The sequence below is a fragment of the Macrobrachium nipponense genome, chromosome 4 (assembly GCF_015104395.2).
Source record: "Macrobrachium nipponense isolate FS-2020 chromosome 4, ASM1510439v2, whole genome shotgun sequence".
NCBI classification, from domain to species: domain Eukaryota; kingdom Metazoa; phylum Arthropoda; class Malacostraca; order Decapoda; family Palaemonidae; genus Macrobrachium; species Macrobrachium nipponense.
In genome coordinates, this window is record NC_061100.1 from 144641791 (window position 1) to 144653792 (window position 12002).

The window sequence follows — 12002 nt, forward strand, 5'->3', positions numbered from 1 at the left end:
TTTGTATCAATCCATGTTTTCCAATTGTGCTCGGTGATATTAATGGCGGTAATACGAGTGCTATGGAGAAAGGAAATATTAAAACCCACGTTGCTGATATGGGAAATGATTACGGGGGTTCTATCAGAGTTCACAGTGATAACAATGATGGTGATGATACTTTGGATGGTGATGTTGATACTAATATTGATGTTATTTCTGATACTAACAATGTTGTGGATTGAAAAAGAAACCCACAAATTCAATTTGTAACTTGTTTACTTCTAAGTATTTACATTTAGTTTTACTCCACACTCGAGTACTTTCAGGCCCTTCTGTGGCCCATTCTCAAGAGATGTTTGGGATGTTAGCCTGGGTCAAGGCCCAGCAGTCTTCTGGAACTTCTCGTTGTGCTGTCATTTATGCGATTGCTGTTCTGGTTTTCTTGAGAGTTGCCAATCCCCTCTTGTCGCTCTGATATCCTGAGCTGATGGTCAATGGGATTCACCCTTGTGGTAAGGGTGTGGTCACCGAAAGTCTGTTGGGCAGGAAACCTAATCTCCAGGTCAGCAGGGTCAATCTTAGCTTCTTTTAATATCAAAGCTCGGCTTATGGGATCTTCTGAGGTAAAACCTTTGTTTCCTTCAATTACTTTAATCTCTCTGATAAGTGCACCTTCTACTACCCTCCTGTGACTAATTTTGTTGCTTTTGTATATAAGCCTACTGTTTTTGAAATCCATCCTATGGTCATTTTCCCAACAATGTCTAGCTATAGCACTCCCCTGAGAGTTAAGCTGTACTGCCCTTCTATGTTCTTGGACTCTAGTCCTTATTCCCCTACCTGATTCCCCCACATATCTGTCTCCACAATTATTGCAATTGATTATGTATACCCCCGCTACATCATCTGTATTACTGTCTTCTCCTTCCAATTCATTTTTACATACTTTGTTTTTTAAGGTATTATCAAAGGTATATACAAATTTATATTGACTTTCTTTCATTTTTGAAGTGATTTGTTTCATTTTAGGCATAAAAGGGAGGGCAACTATTTTCTTGTTTTCTTTATTCCATGTACTCTCTACATTCGCTCTGTAAAATATTTTTCTAGCTTTGTTGAGTGCCCTTTTTCTGAACCATTTCGGGTATGCTAATACATCGAAGCTTTTATCGATGTAATTTATTTCTTGCTCTATCTTGCAAGGGTCACACGTTCTCATTGCCCTAAGAATAAACCTGTTAGAACCCTATTTTTATATCATGACTATGAAAAGAGAAGAAATGAATATATGAGTTTGTATGTGTGGGCTTTCTATATGTGCTGAATTCATATCCTGTTTCTTTTCTTTCTATGAGTATGTCTAAAAAGGGCAGTTTATTATTGTTACTTTTCTCTAAAGTGAACTGGATAATTGTTATCAAACTTATTGAGCTCATCTAGAAAAGTTTCTATTTTGTTTCCATCCCTTGCAGAATAGCAAAAATATCATCCACGTATCTCCACCATCCTTGCAGTTTAAGTTAGGGACATTCACATTAGGAACTAGATTAGTTTCAAAATATTCCATATAGATGTTAGCGAGTATAGGTGATAATGAGGACCCCATAGCTACTCCATATTTCTGTTTGTAAGCATGTCCCTCAAACGTGAAATAAGTATCACTGACACACAATTTGATCAACTCAAGGAAGACGCCTATTTCGATGTTGGATTGAAAATACCCTCATTATGTTTGGTCTGTAGGAATTCTAATACTTTATCTAAGGGGACATTGGTGAATAATGCTACTACATCAAAACTAACCATGTGTCCCTTTATATTCTTTTTCTTAACTTTGTCTATGAAATCTACTGAATGTTTAATATGGGATTCTGAAAATATACCTAAGTATATTCCTAGTTCTCCAGCTAACCACACAGCTAAGTTTTTGTTAGGAGATTTCCTACTAGAAACAATAGGGCGTAGTGGGCAGCCCTCCTTGTGTATTTTGGGGCTGCCATATATATATGCAAGTTCAGGTAATTTACTTGAGAATAATTTATTGCATAGCATGTCCTTCCCATTCCCTAGTCTACTGATTATTTTCTTCACATTCTGATTAAAGGTATTCTGAAGCTTTTGGATTGTTGGAGGATTCTCTATTTTAGCATAAGTAGTTTCATCATCTAGTAGCCTGTACATTTTAACCCTATATTCTGAGCTATTCATGATGACAATACTACCCCCTTTGTCAGCTTTCATAATTCTAATATCTTTGTAGCTTTTTAATCCCTTCAGAGCGATACTAAATCTCCTTGGCAAGATATCTCCAAGTTTGCTTTCATTACTCCTCTGAGAAAAGGAGCTAAATTATTGTGATGTTCAACATTAAGGTAGTTAATCTTGCTGTTGAATTCTATGTTAATATTGTTTGTAGTCCCTGCACAAAAATTTAATCCTAGCCCTAGTGCTGCTGTTTCATCCCTAGTCAATAATCTACTTGAGATATTCTTTATATTATCCATATTGCTAAATTTTATCCAAACCGAATTACTAAATAAACTCTCAAACTTATTTTTAATGTGACCATGTTACGAGATTTGTATCAAAGTTTACTCTACTGTTGACCTGCCCAACAACTTTTTGTACCACTCACCCTTATGGTCTCTTGAAGTGTGTTTTGTGTACTCCTTTACACCAGCAAATGCAGCTTCTTTCTTCTTCTAAGCTCTTGAACAATGATCCTTGATGTATCCTTCTTGAAAACTGCTGAATGCTTCTCCACTCCAGGGTCTTCTTCCAATCCTGCCATATGTTTTTGGACACACTTTGTTCTTCATGGCTTTGGCTTTGTAAAGTTGTGTTTCATATCTTCTTGCATAATGAACAGCTTGAGTTCCAGCGACTTCATACAGTTGTTGAAATGTACTTCTGTTGTAATGTTGCTGTGGGTACATGATGAACCAAACAAAAACTTCTTTCAGTTTTCTTCTGAAGATTGAAAAAGAAACCCACAAATTCAATTTGTAACTTGTTTACTTCTAAGTATTTACATTTAGTTTTACTCCACACTCGAGTACTTTCAGGCCCTTCTGTGGCCCATTCTCAAGAGATGTTTGGGATGTTAGCCTGGGTCAAGGCCCAGCAGTCTTCTGGAACTTCTCGTTGTGCTGTCATTTATGCGATGGCTGTTCTGGTTTTCTTGAGAGTTGCCAATCCCCTCTTGTCGCTCTGATATCCTGAGCTGATGGTCAATGGGATTCACCCTTGTGGTAAGGGTGTGGTCACCGAAAGTCTGTTGGGCAGGAAACCTAATCTCCAGGTCAGCAGGGTCAATCTTAGCTTCTTTTAATATCAAAGCTCGGATTATGGGATCTTCTGAGGTAAAACCTTTGTTTCCTTCAATTACTTTAATCTCTCTGATAAGTGCACCTTCTACTACCCTCCTGTGACTAATTTTGTTGCTTTTGTATATAAGCTTACAAATTGAATTTGTGGGTTTCTTTTTCAATCTTCAGAAGAAAACTGAAAGAAGTTTTTGTTTGGTTCAATGTTGTGGATGCTACTGGGGGTGGTAATGTGCATGGGGCGGTGGAAAGGGGAGGTACTAACCACAAATATAGAGGTGTTTTATCCGAAGATATTACGTTACTACCTGGTTAGAAGACTATGGTAAAAGTTAAATTGGAGGAAATGAGAAAACCCACAGATGTGTGTGTTATTGAAAACAGCGAGAAGCTTAGAGGGGTTGTTAGCATAGCATCGGTGAACAGTGTATCCAAGGATGGGTTTACGTGGTTAGAGTTGCTAAACTGTAATGATACAGTTAGGAGATACCAGAAGAATACATGTATATTGGATTTCCAAGATTGGAGTTGTGATAGTGGTTCAGTGGCTATCGTAGAGGGGAAACCTGAGTTTTCGGAGGCAGAAATGCAATCAGGGAAACGAATATTTAGAGAACATTTAGCTAATGCGGATTATAGTGAACACGTTGAAGCGATAAGCGGGCTCTTGGCAGAATTTGGGGATACATTAGCCTTACAAGGTGATAAATTGGGGTTCATTAATGTGTTAGAGCATAGAGCATAAGGTAAATTTGGAGAGTGGCACAAAACCTGTTTATATTCCTGCATATCGCATACCTTTCAAAATCAGAGAACAGGTGGAGAAAGAGGTTAATGGATGGGGGAAAGAAAAGAAGGAAATCCCCAATTAGACTAGGTGTCTCCTTACAACTTTCCCTTGTTAGCGGTGCCTAAGAAAGACGGTTCTGTCCGTGTATGCGTCGATTTTAGACGTTTAAATGAAAAGACAATCCCTGACTGCTACCCACTCGCGTGCATACCAGATCTTTTTGTTGAAATTGGGGGACATAATATTTATAGCTAAACTGATTTGGCGCAGGGTTTTTTTACAGGTCACTCTTAGTGAAAGTAGCAAGGAATATACCCCTTTTTCACTGTCCAAGGGACACTATGAATTTACGCGAATGCCTTTCGGTTTATCGGGCAGTCCGATGACCTTTACCAGGTTGGTGAACACAGTTTTGCACGGGTTATTGGTCAAAAATGTTTCTGTGTATATGGATGACATCCTGGTCACAACAGACACGATCACAAAACACCTGGAAGTGCTTACAGAAGTACTTAGGAGGCTTAGATTAGCGGGGTTGAAAATTAAGCTAGCCAAGTGCTCATTCTTGAAAAAGCAGATCACATATCTAGGCCACGTCATATCTAAGGAAGGGGTTAGAGTAAATGACGATAAAGTCAAAGCAATAGCGAATTTTCGCACCCCCAGATCAAAGAAAGAGATTAAGTCATTCCTGGGTATCGCCAGTTTCTTCAGGAGGTTTGTGAAAGGGTTCTCTAATATAGCAGCTCCCTTAACTGATGTATTGCGGGAAGACGTTCAATTTCAATGGAAGGAACCCCAGGCGGAGAGTTTTCAAAAGCTCAAGGACGCGCTAATGAATCCCCCTGTTTTGAAGTTTCCAGATTTTAGCGAACCTTTTACATTAGTGACTGATGCAAGCCAGGAAGGTATAGGTGCTTGCCTTATGCAAAAGTTCGATGGGAAATTCCATCCCATAGCTTTTTAGCAGGAACGAGAGATCCATGGCCACCATAGATAAAGAAGCCTTTGCAATAGTGTCAAGCTTAGTTCATTTTAAATGTTACTGACGGGGAATAAAGTAGAAGTTCTTACAGACCACAAGCCATTACTGGATCTTTTTAATAAACCCGATTTGTCGCCTAAAAGAGCTCGATGGGTTTTAACTATCAGAGATTTTGATGCAAAGCTCAAATATATAGAGGGCAAATTTAACGTAGTTGCTGATGCTCTCAGCAGGAGTTTTCACGACACGGAAGATCTCCAAGTCACGCAAGTCACTAACGAGGCCATACAATGGGATATACCTCTCATAGAGCAAAGGCAAGATGAAGACGAGATTTTAGCAGATGCAAAAGCGTTTCTAAGAGGGGAATTAGTTAGGAAACGTTATAAGTTTCCTTTTTCGGGTTTGGAGTTAGAAGGTAATCTATTGGTTAGGAAAATTAAATATAAGTTGAGAACCAGTGAAAGTAAAGGAGATATGAAACAGATCGTAATTCCGAAGGTCCTAATTCCAGTGGTTTTGGATATAGTTCATTGCAGGTTCGGTAGTCCACACTTGGGAAAAGAAAAAACGTATGATGAGGTTCATGCTAAATACATTTGGAAAAACATGGGGAAGGATGTGGAAAATTTTGTAAGGAATTGTACGGTGTGCAACGCATTTAAGCCTGCAAGGACAACTTCATGCAAATTAGAATCGTATCCTATACCGAGTAGACCTTTTCAGAGAATACATATGGATATCCTGGGGAATTTTTGTGAGTCTAGGTATGCGAACAAGTACTTGTTATTGACAATAGATGAACTTACAAGGATAGTAGAAATTTTCCCACTTAAACATGAAACGGCCGAAGAAGTAGCCATAGCGTTTTTCAATGGTATCATTTGCAGATATGGCTCACCCGAAGTTCTATTAACCGACAATGGGAGGGAATTTGTGAACAAAACCTTGGAATGTTCAGCTGAAGTCATGGGGGTACAGAAAGTAACAATTATTCCATACAGACCCGAGGCTAATGGGTTGTGTGAACGGGCAAACAGGAAAGTGCTCGAAATAAGATATATTAGTATGATACATAGTTTAGGACTCAGGCATGGTAAAACAAAGTAAAGAAGTGTTCATTGGAAACATGTATTCAAGATTCTAAACCGTTTGGTCAAGGAATAAAGTAATGAATGTTGTATTTTAAAGACCAGGAGATAAGTAGGGTTCCAAAGACACAGCATCAAAGAAAAAAGTTGTTATTTAAAGGCTTCAAGTAAATCCTAAAGGAAATTCAATTCTTTCTTTAAGTGGAAAAACGAAATAACTCATATATGTAAATTGAGATGTTAAATGAACTAAAATCTTTTAAATTTTCATTAAGAGTAACAGGAAAAAAGTTATATAAACCCGGCATGATCCAACCTAGATTTTCCCTTGACAAATATGTTGCAAACATTATATTCCTAAATCAACGTGAAGTGGCCTTCGTAATTAATACTCATAATTTGTAATACTCATACTGATAACAAGGATCAAATAAAAAGGACACAAATTAAACATATTCATATATTCTCAGTTATATGTGAAACACAAAATAACTAAACAGAAATAGCCTAAATTCATTACACCAAATAAATTAAAACGTGCTAAACTCTATGGCAAAATAGAGCCTTGTTTCACCAACGAAAATTAAACTAATCGGATTTCATTGGAAATTATTTTTCTCTACTTTTTAACAAACACGTTATTCATTTTTTTTATATTTCATTATCATAATTAAATTATAAATATCCAATCGTACAGTTTTTGTATTTTTAACTTAATGCAAAATGCCTTCTTCAGACCTTTTTAGGCTCCAACATAGGGCCTTTCCTAACAACAACAACAAAAAAGTAATTTGTAGGCTTACTTCCCGAGTAAGCAAAAAATCTCCATGAATTTTCAAGAGTGATGATACCATATAGGTATTTGCTTCTCAGCAATTGCCAGTTTACAATAACCAGTCCTCCAAATGTTGAATTTTCTTTCCAGGCCCTTATGCTAGATTCCCGGGAGATTATCCTAATGCTTGGATTAATGTTGGAGGGGGCGCAGACCCCCTTTGGCCAAATATAATGTTCTATCTCAACTCTGTGTTGCCAACGTATGATCACGGCATCTTTTATTCAGCTGTGTTCAATGTGAAGAAAGAGGTAATATCTTATTTTCTGTAGTCTGTTGAGGCTGAACTCTTCAAGTTATATTTCTTGATAATTAATAATAATCATTATTCATATTCACAGTGACCACCACTCAGCTTTATGGTTGCTAGATGTATTGGAGTTTTACAAAAATGTGGAAAGTTAAAAGATCAAGACTATAACTATTATTACATAGCTTAAATATTAACTAACGCAGGTGAGAATCTTACAAGGCCAAAGCATCTTTCAGTTTCCCCTTTACCAATAATTTTCATTGAAGTACTTCACATTTTCCTGTAGAATAAAGCATTCGGAGACTTCCCAGTTCAGCCTCACTACTGAATATACCTAGGGCGAGTTTCACCTTTTTGGGATCTAGACAAAATATAAAATATGTATTGAATCTCTATCGATTTCGAATTGTTTCAAAACTTCATTCGTGGTTCTTAATGAACCTCTCTCATTTTCCAGCCTTTCTATAACTTCTTTAAAGAGCTCCATGGACAGGAAGGCTTTTGCATAATGCCAGAGATCATTCAACCGAAGTCCAGAGGCAGTGTGAGACTTCGATCGAGCAATCCATTTACTCCGCCGACGGTCGACCCAAATTTTTTGGCCGAGGATGATGATATTCGAAAGCTTACAAGAGGTGAAAGTGCACTTTCTCTCCATTCGACTGATTCCCTTTACTGTATCAAAGTACTCATTCATTTTCGACTAACTTCAAGATGCTTTCCTGGAATACTATAACTGTAACGTAGTTATGTCGGGAAATTTTACAACAGTTGAACGTTTCCTGTAAAACGTCAAGTCTTTTATTTATTCTAGGCTGATTCATTTAAGGAAATTAGTCAGCCAGACAGACATGCACATTAAAATAACTTCATTCAAAAAATGAAAGCTCTTGCTCTAAAACTTTGTGTTTAATGATACAATTAATTGATAATATACTTCTAATACATTCTGCCTTCTTCTATATCAAAATAAATGTATTAAATCTTTTCAGGAATCAGGGAAGCCATTGCCCTGGGGAACACTTCGGCATTTGTAGAAAAATTTGAAGCAAAGTTCCATCAGAAAGTAAGACAGCTTTCCTCTCTGCTATTTTCTTTTCATTTTTCTTCTTATAAAGTAAGGAAGAAAAGAAGAAAGCGATAGTGTCATTCCAATGCAAATATTACAGTCTACTTTCAAACAAACTTAGTTATATGAAAATTTTCTTCACATTATGGAAAAAAAATTATTTTAAATCTCCAATTACTGATTAATTGAATATTGAATTATTTATCATCTAACCTTACAAGGCCGTCGTTTGTGGTTGATAATAATATTATCTTCTTCCTCTTCTTCTTTTTCATTTTCTTCTTCTATAGTCACTGAGGGAATGCATCTCCGAAGCCTACGGCAGCGACAGGTACTGGGAATGTTATATCCGACACATGGCGACTTCATTCTTCCATTACGCGGGAACCTGCAAGATGGCGCCACCTATGGATCCTCTTGGCGTCGTGGATTCCCGACTTAGGTAAAATAGTTGCTAGGAAACGTAGTGTTTGTATGTATACACACAGGGTATGAAGTGTGAAAGCTTGGGCTATCAAATTTTTACCATGGACTCCTCTCTCCCCCCACAGGAAGGGTTTATTCAAATTCCGATTTTCGAGGGCCATCTCTAAGGGGGCCTTAACCCTTCTTTTTCATAACCCCTCATGAAAATACTTTAGTGAAGAAAATTTTTTTAATTATGACGTCTCATCATTATTTGTTTTCAAAAATGAACGAGGGATCTGTGACTAGGTCAACAAAAGAGATTATTTGGCTGTTCAAGTTGTCAGAGGTCAATATGGGATTTCCTTGAAAGAGAATGTAATCTAGCAGCGTTTTCGTCGATTATTTACTTTGGTCGATGGGTGAAAGAAGATTAACATAACTAGAAACAGACATGCAGACAGACAGACAGACAGACAGACAGAGTTATAGAAAGAGAGAGAGAGAGAGAGAAGCCAATATACAAGGACTGAAAGCCATAATCTTTGAGAGTAAGCGTACAAACTATTATGTTGTTGTTCTTGTTGGGGTGATAGGAAAGGTCTATGAAAGAGCCTAAAAAGGTCTGCAAAAATTGTTTCGCGTGGCTTAAAGATGCAGGAGTTTTAGGATAGGATATTTATGATCTTTTTATTCGAATGAAAATGTAAACAATAAATAATGCGCACGTTAAACAGTACAGAAAAAATTATTTCTAATAAAATATAACATATTCATTTTAATTTTTTCGGTGAAACAATCGTCTATTTGACTGTAGATTTTAGCACGTTTTAATTTATTTGGTGTACTGGATTTAGGATATGTTTCTGTTCAATTATTTTATGTTTCTACTTATAACTAACCACATATGAACGTGTTCAAGTATGAATATTAGTTACGAAGACCACTTCACGTTAAGTTAGGAATATAACCCCTACAACTTATGCGTGAGGGAAAAATCTTGCACGGGTCCCGAGTAAGCTGGAGAACGGATCACGCCTTGTTCTCTCTCTGTTGAAGATTTTTCATTTGCAATTGCAGGGTCAGGGGAGTGCGAGGTCTTCGCGTTGCCGACTCTTCCATCATGCCCCAGGTCACTACAGGCAACACTCAAGCCCCGTCGATGATGATTGGAGAAAAGGCAGCAGACATGATCAAGGAAGACTGGCTTTACCCGACCATAAACAAAGATTGAGAGCTCGGGTATTCATTAAGAGAGAGTACAGATATTCATCACTGAGAAAGCTCTACATTGAAAGAGTATCGTTTTCCTCTCCTATTTACCTTCAGTGTGATACCACACTTAGAAATTTCAGCAGCTTGATGATAAAAAAAGAGAAATGCTCGAAAACCTGTCTTTCTCTTAAGTTTGTAAGCAGTGATGCGTTCTCATAACTGCGGATTGTGATATACTTCTGCCTGAAATTTTGCTTGGTTTTCAGCTATATCTCCAACAGCAGGGATTTGTTTGCCGTAAGACCCCGCTCAAGATAAAATTAAAAGAAACTTTTTTTTTGTTCATACGGAGTAATTTACAATCCTGACAGTGTAATGAAGATAATAAATTCTAGATGCGGGCGGTCAGTCTGGTCCTTCTTCCACGTCGGTTAAATAGCCAATCTGCTTCCCCTGCAATTGTTCATGGCAGTTATGGCTCCAACATTAACGATGGTAATAAGTGATAGGATCGGGATGTTTCCACTTGTGTAGGTCTTAAGAAGTTAGAAGAGCAAACAGGGGCATTTTCAAGAGAAGAATGATTAAGGTACAACTGTCTAGAGCTCATTTTCAGAAGAAGGATGTTGATGCTTAAGGGCACTGCCACAATAATGACTCTAGTTATATATATATAATATATATATATATATATATATATATATATATATATATATAGTATATATATATATATATATAAGCGAATACCACGGGAAAACTGATAGTCAGGAATCCACAAGCTCTTTCGGTCTTTATTCAGACATCGTCAAGGAGCTACTAAAAGTACAATTGGAGAGGAAGGCCTCAGGTACAAACAAGATCAGGAATACCAGATGGTTAATTATCAAAAGGGTAAAAAATTAAAAGGGATAATCCAGGATTATCGATATCACACGGTCACAAACTTAAACAGATTCTGACCCTAACCGAAATTACAAAGTATCTTTACAGTCCAAAACATGTAAAAACTGAATAAATTAATTTTGTTGCTTATATTTATCTACAACTTTTTTCATTATGAAAGCATCAAGTTTAAATAAACCAAGACTTAAATTTAGAACATTTTTATTATTTGACTTGATAAAACAAGATTCAATGATATTCCTTTAACTGTGTCATTACATGGGGACTAAGGCTCTTGCTTGACTCCAGTTAATAGGATGGTCTAAATCTCTCATATGTACAAATAATGCATTCAATATTTGCCCAGTTCTCACAGAATACTGATGTTGCTTAAGACGCTGTGAAAGAGATTTGCCGGTCTGTCCGTAATAGACTTTATCACACTTTTTGCAAGGAATTTCATATATGCAGCCTGGAAGATCTTTAGGAGAATTTTTGATTACTAAACTCTTGACATTAATATTACTGAAAACAACATTTATGTTAAAAAGCTTTAAAATTCTAGGAATATCTAAAAACCTTCATCATAAGGTAATTTTAGAATGTTATGCTTACTAAATTCAAGTTTGTCATTAGTTGAATAAAATGTTTTTTGGCTCTTTTCCATGCCACATCTACAAAAGTCCTTGGGTATTTAAGTTTCAATGCAATATCATAAATAGTTTTAATTTCAGCGTCAATAAAAGGGCGGGCTACAGACACGTAAGCCCTTAGGAACATCCCAGAAAAAACAGAGAATTTAACATTTTGATGGTGATTGGAGTAGTAATGAACAAAAGAGGCAATATTAGTTGATTTTTGAAAGACTGAAAAGGTGAAATTTCTATCATTTCTATGGACAGTTACATCAAGAAAATTCAAATTACAATTTCTTTCTTCCTCTACAGTAAATTTTATAGAAGGGACTAAATTATTGAGATTATTAAGGAATTCCTGGAGGTTTTCGTGAACTGGCCAAATACAGAATATATCATCCACGTATCTAAACCAAATAACTTTTTGGGGGGCAAAATTCTTGGTAAGAGTTTTGTCTCAAAAAATTCCATGTAAATATTGCTAAGGACAGGAGATAAGGGATTACCCATAGCCATGCCAAACTTTTGTACAAA

The 12002-nt window shown here is 36.7% G+C and overlaps 1 protein-coding gene across 2 annotated transcripts in view; it reads left to right on the plus strand.

The window, feature by feature from the left end:
• Positions 1-10605, plus strand: part of LOC135211250 (glucose dehydrogenase [FAD, quinone]-like) — a 56779-nt gene extending 46174 nt beyond the window's left edge. For both annotated transcript variants that reach the window (XM_064244541.1, XM_064244542.1), the window contains exons 10-14: positions 7100-7260; positions 7720-7897; positions 8255-8328; positions 8622-8773; positions 9817-10605. In XM_064244541.1, the coding sequence (XP_064100611.1) occupies positions 7100-7260; positions 7720-7897; positions 8255-8328; positions 8622-8773; positions 9817-9970 (719 nt within the window). In that variant the 3' untranslated portion in view covers positions 9971-10605. The remainder of the gene's footprint in view (positions 1-7099; positions 7261-7719; positions 7898-8254; positions 8329-8621; positions 8774-9816) is intronic.
• Positions 10606-12002: the final 1397 nt, after the last annotated feature.